Below are 14,350 nucleotides of genomic sequence, written 5' to 3' on the forward strand. Positions count from 1 at the left end.
GTGAACTTGATTTCTTGAAGGATTACTTGATTACGTTAGAGACCAGGACTTGGTTTTTTTTTGCAACTTTAAAGAACATTTTATTGCAATTTTTAAAATTTTAAAAATTTATCACATTTTTAAATTGTACACTTCTGTTTACAATTATGGCCTCAGCCATTTATGTAGAATTAACCAGTAAATACCTTTTCCTTAAAATAACAGGTATGTTGGAATTTTAAGTTTCAACTTTTTTAATGATGTTAATTATGAAAGATCCTAACTACTTTTTCTATACCACTGTGGGGGAATTATCTCAGGTGAAGCTTATTGGATTGTATTTTTTTGCAATTTGCGTACTATTAAGTAAAATTTTGGCTGGAGGAACGTCTGGCTTTTCAGTGTATTTTGCCTCAAATCCGTAATAGAAGAGAAAAAAATTCTCCCCTCTAATATATATGGGCCATGATCGTAGCTTTTTAGAAACCAACTTTTAAAACAATCTAAAATAGTAAAAAGTGATGTCAGTGACCCCTGAGCAGAGAACTCACCTGTAAAGAGTTCTGGAGTAGATCCCTGTCAGAGTGTAAATTAACAGATTGGCGGCTTTTCTGCCTCCGAGAAAGAATTGCTAATATTTTTCTGGTGTGTAAACTAGCTGCTAGTCTTTGTTTAAGTTATAGTATGAATAATTGGAAACTTAGAATGTCAGACATTTTATCCTTCATCTATTTGTGTGTCCTATACGACTGAAGTTTGGGGGTAATTATAAATTTTATATATTTTTAACTGAAGGTTTAAAAAATAATTTTGCTAAGTTTGTCAACCACTACTTGTAATGCGTTTTCACTACTAATTTTTATTTGCTGTGGTTTTACTTTTATTATGGAAAATTTCAAACATACACAAGAGGAGAACAAAGTAAAAAGGACCACTGTTTTGCTAATCTTGTTTTATTACCTCCCTCAAAAACATTTTTCCCTCATTGAGTTTTAAAATAAAATCCAAGACATAAGGGTATTTCACTTATAATTAGTCTAGCCTGTTTAAGAGGTAAGAACTTTGAAAAAATACAATCATTATCATATCACACAAAACAAAATTACCTTATTTCTTCTTGAATTCTAATTGTTAGAACTGGAAAATTATGTAAAATATTTATTTAAAAAGCTTAATTTGATTCTGTATATTTAATGCATAGAAGTTTTTTAATATGCTCTATTTTCTTTATTTGACTAATGCTTACTTTTTTTGGGCTAGTCAAATAAATTGAGTATCAGGAGCCACTGGGAAAAATACTAAGATCTGTTTGGGGCTTGAAAAAGTTCCAAGAGGAAGAAGTAAAGATAATATTGAAGTCCTCCCATTTCCCCAAATTTATTTTAGTTAACTGAATGCCCATTGCATATTATTTACCCTTTTCCTTAAATATTGATGAATCCATAAAGTAACAAAATTGGCCAAAGACTTTATAGTATAAAGTTCACAACATAACACATGTAAAGGAACTCTAGAGATATTAGGACTTCAGAGACTGTATTAGGAAACCTGGAAGAGGGCACTGCAGACAGCATTTTTGTTTTTGTTTCCAGTTAAATGTATCTGGTCCTTTAGTTTGGGGAAATTTTTACTTACCCTTGGTTTGCATCTTAATGTTTCTTGAGATGTGCTTTAGAGAACGGGAAGGAACATTGGGTATTGGTAAAGCTGCTTCCACTTCCCCTTGTGGATAGTGGCCATATTTCCTCTCCAACTGAGGATGCAGTTTGTTCTTTTTCTCAGTATGTTAATGAAGTTACACTTCCCAAGCATTACCACAAGGTGATGCAGTGATTTTGCACATTACTTTTCCACTGGGTGGTGTGTGTGTCTGTATGTGTGTGTGCATGTGTGAGCATGCATGGTGCATTAATTTGCCTGTGAATCATCTTGCTACATTGGTATTCTCAGTGAATTTCAACATTTTAATAAGTTTGCATATCATTTCACTCTCTTATCTGTGAGAGGAGTGAAACAACTATATGGGAATTAGAAATTTTCATTTTACTATTTAAAATAGGTTGATTCATGTTGTAATTATGTTCAGATTACATTTATCCTTAACTTTTTTGTGACTAGAAGATATTGGAATTTAATTTTAAAAAGTAAGGTGGTAACAAGAGTGGAATGACTTGTAAAATTTCTATAGTTCTAATCACACTGAAATTTTTTGAAAAGGTTGGGGTGTTGGAGAGGGATTAATGAAGGTTATTAATAGGATGATCACAAATTATTTTACTCTTCAGGTTTATAGGCATCATGAATGTATTTAAAGTCTGATGTTAGGGTTTTGTATTAAAAACTTGAATTTGGGGGGAAGGTTTAAAATGAAATTTGATGTTTATATGTTTATTTAAAGCATGAAAATACATTTATATATACTCGTAAAAATTCAGTCAATATAGTTAAAAGTCCTTTATTCAAACATACCCTTCATGAGTAAAGACTGTTAACTGTATGGTGAGTACTTTTTAATCCCTCTTGATGCATTATAAGCATATCTAAGTACATATATGTATACTGTATGCCATTTTATACCTTGAAAACTCAGTGAAGTGAAAGTGTAAGGTTGGATTATGGATTTTTAAATCACTATTGTAATTGAGGTTAAATAAAAGTTTAAACTCGGCTGCCTTGTTTTATAACATACAGCTTGGTTGATTTAGTTTACTTTAGGAAATTGTTAAGTTTTAAGAAAAAAAAAAGGTTTTATTTTTATACCGCTTCTAATTAAAAACATGGGTAACTCGTTCTAAGCTAGCCTTATTTTCTCCTTACTGAATATCTTCCTCAGATAAACTTAAATATTCAGTCTTTTCATAGAAAAATATTAACTGATTCACTTGCCTCAATTTAGGTAGTTGTATCTATTAGAAGTTTATTCAATTGGTTCAGTTATAGTTTTTCTTAGTAGTATCTTACCAGTAGTGAACATGTTTTTCAAACTGGAATCTGAATGGGTTTTTTTCCTTTATAAAACCACTGACTTGAAAAGAGATTATCATTAATGACTTCATTAGCATCATGACATCCCCCTAAGCCCAGATTAGTTCAGACAATTCAAAGAGAAAGTAATAGAACTCTTTAGTTATTTCAGGCAGGGTTCCAGTGTTTATAAGTGCAACTTTTTTATTTTCCTGAAGGTTTTGGGTTATCAGCTGGGGAATATTGACAGGTAAGTGTTTCTGTGAAATAGATTGCTGGTAATAGAACCTTCTTGTTAGTGCAGAGATAGCTAGGGAGGATTAATCCTGAACACTCTCTTTAGCTCCTAATTCTGGCAAACCACAAGTGGGGAGAGTCTTAACAGCCAGCCAGCCTGGTATTCTACCACAGTGGCTTTCAGGTTCAGGATCCACAGTCTCTTTATGGGATAGCTAATATGTTGTTTTACTTTTAACATAACAGAAGCAGAGAAGACACACAAAGAAAGTGCTTGTTATTTCAAAACCTTAAAAATTTGCCTTAGTATTTTAAACAGGTCAGCAAAAGGAATAGTTGTAAAAGCATATTGTCTTAGATCTTCCTAGCAATAAAAACGTAATAATTATTAAAATATGAGTACAGTCTTACTGTTGTGCTTGCCATGTAGAAACTTCATTGATTAGTGAAGTAAATGAGATAAATTTGGTTAGCAAAAACTCTTGTTCCTATTTTCTTCATTATTATAGATAGTCTTGTTTTGAAAACTCAGAAGCAAGTGCCATAGGGTTAGTTTCTTAAATGTATTATAGAATCAGTGATGATAACTGAGTCTGTGTCACACTGTAGAGATAGCTTTTTGAAGTAAATCCTCAGTTGCTATACTAGTACTTTTGAAAAAACAACAACAGTAAATCCCTTTTTTCCCCAAAAGTATAGCACAGAAAACATTTGGATCTGTAGATTTTTGTAGTCTTTTAACCATTCATTTGCTATCCAGTGCTTGGTGTTCACTAAGCCAGTGAGCATTTATTGAATCCATTATAGATTTCTACAGTTTGTATGTAATGTAAAACAATATATTTATTTTTTATCAGTAACTATGTGGAACATAATGGGAAGAAAAAATGAATACTGGAAGTCAAGGTTAGGATTATTGAACCCAGAATGAAAGGTGAAAGGGTAGAATTGGTATAGGTAGAGAGGAACAGATAGGCTGAGCTATTTTAAGTAGACCAGCTGAGATTTTACATGGTTTGAGAGATCTGAAGAATCATGTACCAGAAGCCGAAGAAAACAAGTCTGGGTTTAGATATCAGTGGAAATGAGTGAGCGATGGTAATGACGACTTAGGTTGTTGGGTTAGGTCAGAGTCTAGTAGTTCTTTGTCCTAATCACATACAGGATTAAGATTACTTGAGAAAGATGCTAAAAAAAAAAAAAAAAAAAAAGTTCACAAACACATGCCCACACCCAGGTCCAGCTTCCAGAAAGTCATTGTCTTTTTGTGTTTTTTTTGTTTTGTTTTGTTTTGTTTTTTTAAGGCCCCTAAAGATTCTTATGTGTAGCCAGGGGATCACAAACATGGGCGAGGAATGCAGGCACTGAGAGATTAGCATCTGTTATAGGAGCCAACAACCTAGGAGAGGGATGGATGGGTCAGGTTAGGGAGGAAAATAATGAAGTTCAAAGGTCCAACATAGAAGCTCTTGGTTGCAAAAGAAGCAAAGAGCTAGGCTTTTCAAGAGAGTTGATAGTTTGTTTTTCATTTTGATTTAAAAGCTTTTTAACCCCCATGTAACTTTCTGAGTCATACTGGAAATTCTTTATTTCCCAATTTGTCTGTGTCTTTATTTAATCACATTTTTAAGGAGGAGTGACAATATTAAAAAGTACATGTGTTCTCAAAAATTATGATGTAAATATCCGTATAAGTTGCATTTAATGATACATTTTTTGAAGATTAAAGTTTTTCTTAGGTATCATTCAACTTGTGTGATTTATTTGTTTCAGATTCACAATGACATCCTTCCAAGAAGTCCCACAGACTTCCAATTTTGCCCATGTCATCTTTCAAAATGTGGCCAAGAGTTATCTTCCTAATGCCCATCTAGAATGTCATTATACCTTAACTCCATATATCCATCCACATACAAAAGATTGGGTTGGTATATTCAAGGTAAGAAAAACTTTTTTCATATTTCTTCCATCTGGGTACACTCTATTTTCTTTTAAGCAGTTGATCAGTAGCTTCACTTGCTCTATCTTCATTCTACATTCAGGGTCATTTTTGTAACGTCAGATATAAAACATTTACATTTGTAAATGTAAACATTTTGTATTTAACAGTGGGATAGTATACAACAAATGTTGGAAACATGAATCCAGGCTTTGCTATCTATGATCAAAAGGTTTGGCTTCACTCAAGGTCATGTGAAAAAATTTTGAGAATCTTCGTTTTCTTTTTCCATTTTCTCCATTTCTTACCTGAAAAAATGAGAATAGAGCAGGGTAATGAGATTGAAGAAAGGACATTCCTGGCAGGAAGATGGTATAAGTAAAGGCACAGAGGTGAGAATGTTTATGAGAATGAGTAATTTTAACTAGAACAAAGCTTGACTCCGGTGGTGTAAGATAAGGTTGGAATTAAGCTTCATTCTGTCTACAAAGGACCTTTAGTACTGGCAGTGGGAAGTCTTTGTAAATACAGGTATGTAGGATGATATGTGGAATAGACTGCATGACCTTTCTTATGTTCTCAGTTTTTTACTTAACAATTATAACCACTTATTAATATAGCTCTGAAACATTTTACCTCATGGTGGGACATTTATACTGTTTATGATATTTCTAAGAGTCAGCATTGCATCCTCATATGCATGTGGCATTTTTGCTGTATTTTTCTTTTAAAAAGAAAGGACCTTTTACTCTTTTGATAATACGATTTTTGAAAACTACAGTATATAAAAAGAAAGTGAATGGCTCTATCCATTGTAGCCCCACCTTCCCCAGAAATAGCTTGTAGTTAAGTTTGGTATATATTTTTCTAGATTTAAAAATTCATAGACTCATTTTCTATACTTCTTTGTAGGTTTTATATTTGTACACATATAACCAGCAAATATATTTTCAGTGCTTTTCCTATTGTGTCTGTCTTCCTTTACCTCCACCCCCCAAAATAGTGCCCCCCTGGACCTTAGTATCTCCCTCTCTCTCTCTTTAAGTGTTCTTTTATGCTCTCTTCACCCTAATGTTTTTCTTTCTCTCAGTGTTTCTCTAGAGTTTATTAATATCTTTATGTTTGCTAGGTAACCTTGATGTTCTTCTGATCTTTACACTCCCTCTCAATTTCCTTTATGAACAATACTTCTTTATTTTTTTTTTTTTTAAGAGCAATACTTCTTATCCAATATGTTTTTCTAACAGGTTATTCTTAAAGATTTTCTTTTTCTTCCATGTTACCCTTAATTAATTTACCTTTTTGCTCTTATTTCACTATTGCATTAGTAGAAGAATGATGCCAGTACTATTGTACTTCCGCAAACTAAACTATGTGAAACATCCATTGTTTTGGTTCCTTCCTTACTGTAGATACACCCTACACCCTTTTATAACTGGATTAAAGTGTAGCTCTTAGAAGCAATACATTCTGATAGTTATAGGTAACTTGAACTGTTCCATTGTTCAAAATGTCAGGAGATGGTAGAAGCACTAGGGGATATGAAAAGAACTGTAGAGTCAGTTCACTGTCCCTATAAGTCTGTGTGTCTTTGAACTAATATGATAACATGAAATGATCACTGATGTGCTAGGTACTGTGCTAAGTGCTTACAGGGATTATTTTATTTAATACACACACAACCCTTTGAGATTGTTACCATTATCTCCATTTTAAAGAGTAGGAAACAGAAGTAATTTATTTGAAGTCATAACTAGTAAGAGGTATTTTCTGGTAATCCGACCTATTTCCTATACACTGTGCTTAACAAAAATACCACGTAAGGTGTGCTCACCATGGTCAGGCACTTTGCTAAGTGCTGCTTTTATATTCATCATCTAATTTAATCTGCTAGTAGTTCCAAGGGGAAAAACTTGAGCCTTAGGTAGGTGAGGTAAATCACTTACATCACAGATTCTTGAAACTTCCTTCTCATCTGTAAAAAGATGAAAATTATAACGTCATTCAAATGTTTTTGACCCTGACACACATAAACAAATTTTGCGATGCGACCTAGCAAACAAAGGTGCTTGCAAATACATCTGAAACAGATTTTTATGAAGCAGTACTTAGCTGCCATGTACTCTGATACTTTTCTAATTCTGTATAATTTAAAAAGTTAATGTCATGAACCAGTAAATTAATATACTTACTACTGGGTTGTGACCTACAGTTTGAAAACACTCCTTTGGAGACTAAAGATTGTTGAAATTTTTCCAGCTTCAATATTCTGTAATCTCTAATCCTAGGTCAATCAGAATTAAGAATATACTTATAATCTAACTCAGTGGAGTATTATTTCTTATAATATTACTGGCAAATAGAAACCTAGGACCTATTTTAAACATCTCTAATCCATATTTAGCAGAGTACAATTCATCTGGATAATACAGACTGAGATATGTAATGTATACATGTTGTAAGTTGAAAGTGTTTTAGAGATAGGACATAGGTAGTCTATTTGTGTATATAAACATCTTGATAATAAATGATTTTTTACAAAATTTACCAATTGGCTTCAAGCAAGACTTGCTAAAGGTGAAAGATTAGTGTGAAGTTAGTGGATTTAAGGGGCAGGGCTCTAATTAAACACTTAACTTTGAAGCATAAGATAATGTTTAAAAAACCTGTTTAATGAATTAAAATTTTAAGCAAAATGTAAGTTTTTATAGTATTTGATACTAAGATTTTCCTTGAAATTGGATATCAAATTGCATTTTAATACATAGTAGAAACTCTACTGTTTGATTTATATAGATTTTTATAGCATTAGGTTATAGCTTAATAAAAAACTATAAAATCTGACATGCTGGTTAAAATATTATGATTTGTAAGCATATTAACCCATGTCTTAACTTTAGGATGCAGTAAAAAACATGCTATAAGATATCACTCTAATATTAAACTACTTTCTAATAATCTGCATGTTTTTTTTCCCTATAGGTTGGATGGAGTACTGCTCGTGATTATTATACATTTTTATGGTCCCCTATGCCTGAAAATTATGTAGAAGGATCAGCAGTAAATTGTGTATTAGCATTTCAAGGTAAGAACTGAAAACTGCAGAACTGGATGAAATTAGATATTTTATTGCTATTAAAAATGATGTACCCATTGTAATTGTCTACTAAGGCATAGCCAGCATACCACAATTGAATTAGTATCTTTTGTTTAGCAAAAGTCATAATGTAAATATCTACCGGCAAATAGAAACCTAGTACCTATTGTAAACATAGGCCACATGATATTTTATGTAGACACCAGAGGCCCAGTGCATGAAATTTGTGCATGGGGGGGAGGTGTCCCTCAGCCCAGCCTGCACCCTCTCCAATCTGGGATCCCTCTCACAATCTAGGACTGCTGGCTCCCAACTGCTCGCCTGCCTGCCTTCCTGATTGCCCCTAATCGCTTCTGCCTGCCAGCTTGATCACCCCCTAACCACTCCCATGCCAGCCTGATTGATGCCTAACTGCTCCCTTGCCAGCCTGTTTTCCCCTAACTGCCCTCCCCTGCAGGCCTGATCACCCCTAACTGCCCTCCCCTGCAGGCCTGATCACCCCTAACTGCCCTCCCCTGCAGGCCTGGTCCCCCCCAACTGCTCTCTCCTGCAGGCCTGGTTCCCCCCAACTGCTCTCCCCTGCAGGCCTGGGTCCTTCCCAACTGCCTTGCTGCAGGCCTGGTCACCCCCAACTTCCCTCCTCTGCTGGCTTGGTCACCCTTAACTGACCTCCCCTGCAGGCTTGATCGCCCCCAACTGCCCTCCCTTGCAGGCCTGGTCCCTCCCAACTGCCCTCCCCTGCTGGCCCGATCGGCCACAACTGCCCTCCCTTGCAGGCCTGGTCCCTCCCAACTGCCCTCCCTTTTTGGCCATCTTGTGGTGGCCATCTTGTGTCCACATGGGGCAGGATCTTTGACCACATGGGGGCAGCCATCTTGTGTGTTGGAGTGATGGTCAATCTGTATATTACTCTTTTATTAGAGAGGATAGAGGCCTGGTGCACGGGTGGGGGCCAGCTGGTTTGCCCTGAAGGGTGTCCTGGATCAGGGTGGGGGTTCCCTTGGGGCGTGGGGCGGCCTGGGCGAGGGGCCTGTGGTGGTTTGCAGGCTGGCCATGCCCCCCGGCGACCCAAGCGGAGGCCCTGGTATCTGGGGTTTATTTATCTTCTACAATTGAAACTTTGTAGCCTGGAATGGAGCCAAGCCTTCTGCTTGCTCCATGGCGGCAGCCATTTCTGTTGGGATTTATTTATCTTCTATAATTGAAACTTTGTAGCCTTAATCGGAGGCCTGGGCCAGCCAGGGTGTGCGGAAAGCTTGGCTTCCTCCATCGCCGTGGGCAACCCTAGCCTCCTGCTCTTTCCAGCTCTGTGGCTGCCGCCATTTCTGTTTGGGTTTATGTATCTTGTATCATTGAAACTTTGTAGCTTTGAGTGGAGGCCTGGGCCAGCAAGGGCAGGTGGAAAGCTTGGCTTCATCGCTGGGGAAACCCAAGCATTCCTCCTGCTCTCTGTGGCCATAGCCATCTTGGTTGGGTTTATTTGCATATTCGCTCCTGATTGGCTGGTGGGCGTGGCTTGTGGGTGTAGCGGAGTGATGGTTAATTTGCATATTACTCTTTTATTATATAGGATAGGATTAGAGGTGAGAAAAAGACAGGGATGGGCAAAAGTAGGTTTACAGTTGTAAGTATGGGAAACAGTTTATTCTTGTACAAGTAGCCCTGCGCACGAATCCATGCACCAGTAGCTCTCTGCAGAGTGTGGCCGCTCTGCGCCCGCTGCCCAGAGGCTCTCTGCGGCTGGGCACGGAACGCTTGCCTCTTTGCCGGGGCGATGATACAAGCGCGCCCCCGTCCCCCCCCCCCCCCCACCACCACCACTGCTTTATGCCTGCTGCCCAGAGGCCTCTGTGGCCGAGGTAGAACACTTGCGGCGACGAAGCAAGCATTCCGCCAGGCCACTCACGCTGCCCGCTCTCAGCGGCCGCCCCCCCAGGACTGGGGGACTCCGGCGGGCTGAGAGGACTGGGCACCACTATCTTTGTGACGGAGTGATGGTTAATTTGCATATTACCCTTTTATTAGATAGGATTATTTTTCCCTACAAAAATGTTTCTTACTTTGGGTTTGTCTTATGCTTTGTCATAATTGCACTGAGGTTATACATTTTCAGAAAGAATACCATGGAACTAATGTTGTGCCCTTCTTAGTGTATTGTATCAGGGAGCACTATGCCCATGTATCTTATTACCTGTGATACTAATCTTGATCATTTGGTTAAGGTGGTGTCTGCTGGATTTTTCCACTGTAAAGGTAGTAGTTTTTCCTTTGTAATTAGTGACTGTTTTAGGGGAGTTACTTTGAGACTTAAGGAAATAATCTTGTTTCTCTTCAAACTTTTACCCACTCATTTTAATATACATTACTGAATCTTGCTTACAATAATTGTTGTATTTGTCTAGTGATACTCCTCTATTCTCATTTCTTATATATTTATTAGTTGGAATTATGTTAGGAAAAGTCCTCTTCACCATGGATTCATGGATATTTATTTTATTCTATGGAATAAAGTCTATTACTATCATCATTTTTTTGCTCAAATTGTCTTAGCTTTTTTTGATCCTAGGTAACTCCCATCAGGAGAGTTCCTGTGTTTTTTTGATTTTTTTTTTTTAAATATTCCCTTCATCTCTCAGTTCTTTTTAAAGGACTTCTTACTTTCAAGCACTAGAAGATGTTTTTGGCTTACCTTGTACTTCCCTCTGCCCCTCTCTCTTATTTCTAAAGAGAAAGGCCAGCTATTTTTTAAAGAATGAAATCAAATGAACCTAGATATCATAAGAATGAGACTGAAAATTTTAAGATATGGAAGAATAACAGCCATACAGATTTCTGAGTAATAGACAAGGTGAATATATTCATTTTTTTGTAGGTTCCTTTCACAGTCATTTAATGCTTCCTTTTTACAGGTCATTCTAGGGGATTCCTGAATTTTTATATTCTATATCTGTCCTCAATATTTCTGAGGTCTTGATGTAGGATATAAAGCATGTGTATAATGAATAGTAATATAAGGTATACTGTGGAAGTTGTTTTTCTTAATGTAAAAAATACCGTGGGAGTTTTGGAGGGGAGGTAAATTAGTTTTGAACTAGGATAATCCAGCAAAATTTAGGAGAGAAGGTAACAATTGAATTGAAGAAAGAAGAAACAAATAGTGAATATACATTAGTGGCCTAGATGGTATAAATACATTATCTGTAGATACTTTGGAACTCTGAGATAGATGGCTTGGAGTCTGTTTTACAGATAAGAAACTCCGGGGTATAGGGAGGTTAAGTAAATAGTAGTTAGTGGTAGAGCTGGAATTCCAGAATAAAATGTGTGTAGTTCCAAAGCTTTTTTGTTCTACAGCATCAGTGGACCTCATCCTCTTTTCTGCTGTTACTCAGTTTACACGTGTAGCATATTCCTTTTGTTAATATCTCCCTTTTACATGTACTGAATTGAGGGAAGATTTCTTTAAATGCCATGTTCTCACCCCTAATAATCCTCCTAGATTTTCATGCTTGTTTTTCCCTTGCTCCTCCTCCAGCTTCCCTCTCCTTGAAAACTACATATTGGACACTCTCCCAGATGCCTTAGTTTTGCTCTAGTGAAGATTTGGGGAAAGGATATTCTGGGAATATAAGCTTAGAACCAAGATAGAAAAATTCAGGCCTGTTAAGGGAAGAAGGGAAAAGTCTAGTTTTGATAATTTATGAAAAATAGGAAGAAAGACATACCCTAAATGCCTAGAAACAGGGTCAGGAATGAGAGGAGGTGACAAGTATTGTTATAGTAACACTTTGTAATAGGAAGTTTAATAATTTTTGGTTAACTTCCTCTTAGGATATTACCTTCCAAATGATGATGGAGAATTTTATCAATTCTGTTACGTTACCCATAAGGGTGAAATTCGTGGAGCAAGTACACCTTTCCAGTTTCGAGCTGCTTCTCCAGTTGAAGAGTTGCTTACTATGGAGGATGAAGGAAATTCTGACATGTTGGTGGTGACCACAAAAGCTGGCCTTCTTGAGGTTAGTACCAACAGTGAGTTAGTGATTCATAGATAATTTTGAAAACAGCATGTAAGAACACAGGTTAATTGGCATTTTAAGAATTCTTAGGTTATGCAAATGTATAACCTAAAAAGCAGATGCTTTTAAACTAAAATAATTGAAAAATAGTGTGTTTTTTTTCCCTTTTAAAAATCTTTATTATTGAAAATATTTCATATGTCCCCCTGTCCCCCCCATTGACGCCCTCCAGCGCACTGCCGGCCCCCACCTCTGGCCTTCACCACCCTATTGTCTGTGACCATGGGTTATGCATATATGCATAACTTAGTGTATTTTTGAAATACTTTAAAAGTATTTTTATCACAACTCTATTGTTGATTTCACTGTGGCAGGGACTGTCCCTAGGCCCTGGAAGTGTTTTGTGCATAGTAGATGTGCAATAAATAACTATTAAGAGAATTTGGACCTGTAGCTTTCCCAATACTTCCTCACCCCCCAACCTTTCTTTGGTGGTGGCCTAATCCATTAAGTGTAGAATGGTAGAGATTTGGAAGGTGAAGCTGGAGGGAAAGTAGTGTATGGCAATAAATCTGTTATTGAATGTGAACTTTATTTTACTGTACTACGAGCGTGCTCTGTCCCAAGTTGTGGCAGTGAATCAGGGAAGCATCCCAGTCTCAAGGTTTAAGTTGAACATTTTTAGAATGATTTTTTTTCCTTGTCATCTGATCAAATGAATAAGCTTGGATTAAACATAACTGAAAAAAGATGAGAAGCTTCTTACTATTTTTTTAATTGAATATTTGGAGTCATTGCATTGGCTCCAATAGAAATGTACTGTGCAGATGCTCTAATAATGCCTTATGTCTTAATTTTTAGTAGTTATTGAAGAAGAAAACAGAACAACATTCTTTATACTTAATATTTTTACCCTAAACCTAAGTACTAGAATGTTACATTTGTGTTGCTGTGAAAAACAGCTTCCTTAATTGGTTCAGCATACATTTTTGGTTACTTTATATTCACATTTAGTGACAGGTCATTCATTGCCTTTCTTTATAGTCAGATGAGCTTTTTATATATAAATATTTTATGACTTTGATTTTATCTTATTTACCTTAATTAATTGAGATTAGAGAAAAAAGAAAGAGGTTATAGATAAAATACTTTATTTATTTATTTTTTTTGTGTGTGAATTCTTCCATATCTACCCTTCCCCCTTCCCCCTTCCAGAAATTCTTCTCTTATCTTAAATAAAGAAATGTAACTTTTATAGGCTGACTAAAACATTTTGTGTTGACAACTGCCTGATGATCAAGGTTTTTAGCCTGGTATTTGAATGCTTGTCAAAGATGCTGAAACAAGCCGGGCTCTTAAGAAGAATGCAGTTAGTTTACATTGCAGCTTTTTGAATACTTGTTAGACCACCCTGACTTCAGGGCCGCTAACAGAAGAAGGGGCATTTTGGCATCGACATCTCTTGTGCACTTTTTCTAAGTAAATTGGGACACCATACAATTTATTTCACTTCTTACTTCATAAAGCAATGTAAATTGCTATCCTTTAGGGAAATATTTCTGAGATAAAATGTTTTTATATCCTGACCAAGTTTTAGACAAGTCTTTTAAATTTTCACCTGCAGCAACATCTTTAATGATTTTATCTAAAACTGCACAAAAATAGTAGAAATGTGAGACATTGTCTAGGGCAGTGGTTGGCAAACTGCGGCTCACGAGCCACATGTGGCTCTTTGGCCCCTTGAGTGTGGCTCTTCCACAAAATACCATGGCCTGGGCGAGTCTATTTTGAAGAAGTGGCGTTAGAAGAAGTTTAAGTTTAAAAAATTTGGCTCTCAAAAGAAATTGCAATCGTTGTCCTGTTGATAGTTGGCTCTGTTGACTAATGAGTTTGCTGACCGCTGGTCTAGAGTACTATTGACATTAAAAGTGATAGATGAAATATAATGCTTCAGTGTGTGAATCTTGACTGGATCCTGAAGTTTTAAAAAAATACTAATTTTCTTAATTATTATAATGGTAGTGGTTAAATAGGAAATTGTTCTTATTAGGAGATGCTTGCTCTCAGTACTTAGGGGTGAAGTGTCTGCAATTTTTTTCAAATAGTTTAGTTCCT

General features: G+C 36.4%; 1 protein-coding gene across 8 annotated transcripts in view; it reads left to right on the forward strand.

Annotated features, from left to right (window-relative positions):
- The window catches only part of TAX1BP1 (Tax1 binding protein 1), a 60,063-nt gene that overhangs the window by 1,309 nt on the left and 44,404 nt on the right, over positions 1-14,350 (forward strand). For all 8 annotated transcript variants that reach the window (XR_013960504.1, XM_080666501.1, XM_080666503.1 and 5 more), the window contains exons 2-4: positions 4,954-5,119; positions 8,102-8,204; positions 12,048-12,235. Coding sequence is in view for 7 of the 8 variants with exons in the window: in XM_080666501.1 (XP_080522627.1) it covers positions 4,954-5,119; positions 8,102-8,204; positions 12,048-12,235 (457 nt within the window). In the remaining variant the exon portion in view is untranslated. The remainder of the gene's footprint in view (positions 1-4,953; positions 5,120-8,101; positions 8,205-12,047; positions 12,236-14,350) is intronic.

The sequence above is a fragment of the Plecotus auritus genome (assembly GCF_963455305.1).
Source record: "Plecotus auritus genome assembly, chromosome: 4".
NCBI lineage: Eukaryota > Metazoa > Chordata > Mammalia > Chiroptera > Vespertilionidae > Plecotus > Plecotus auritus.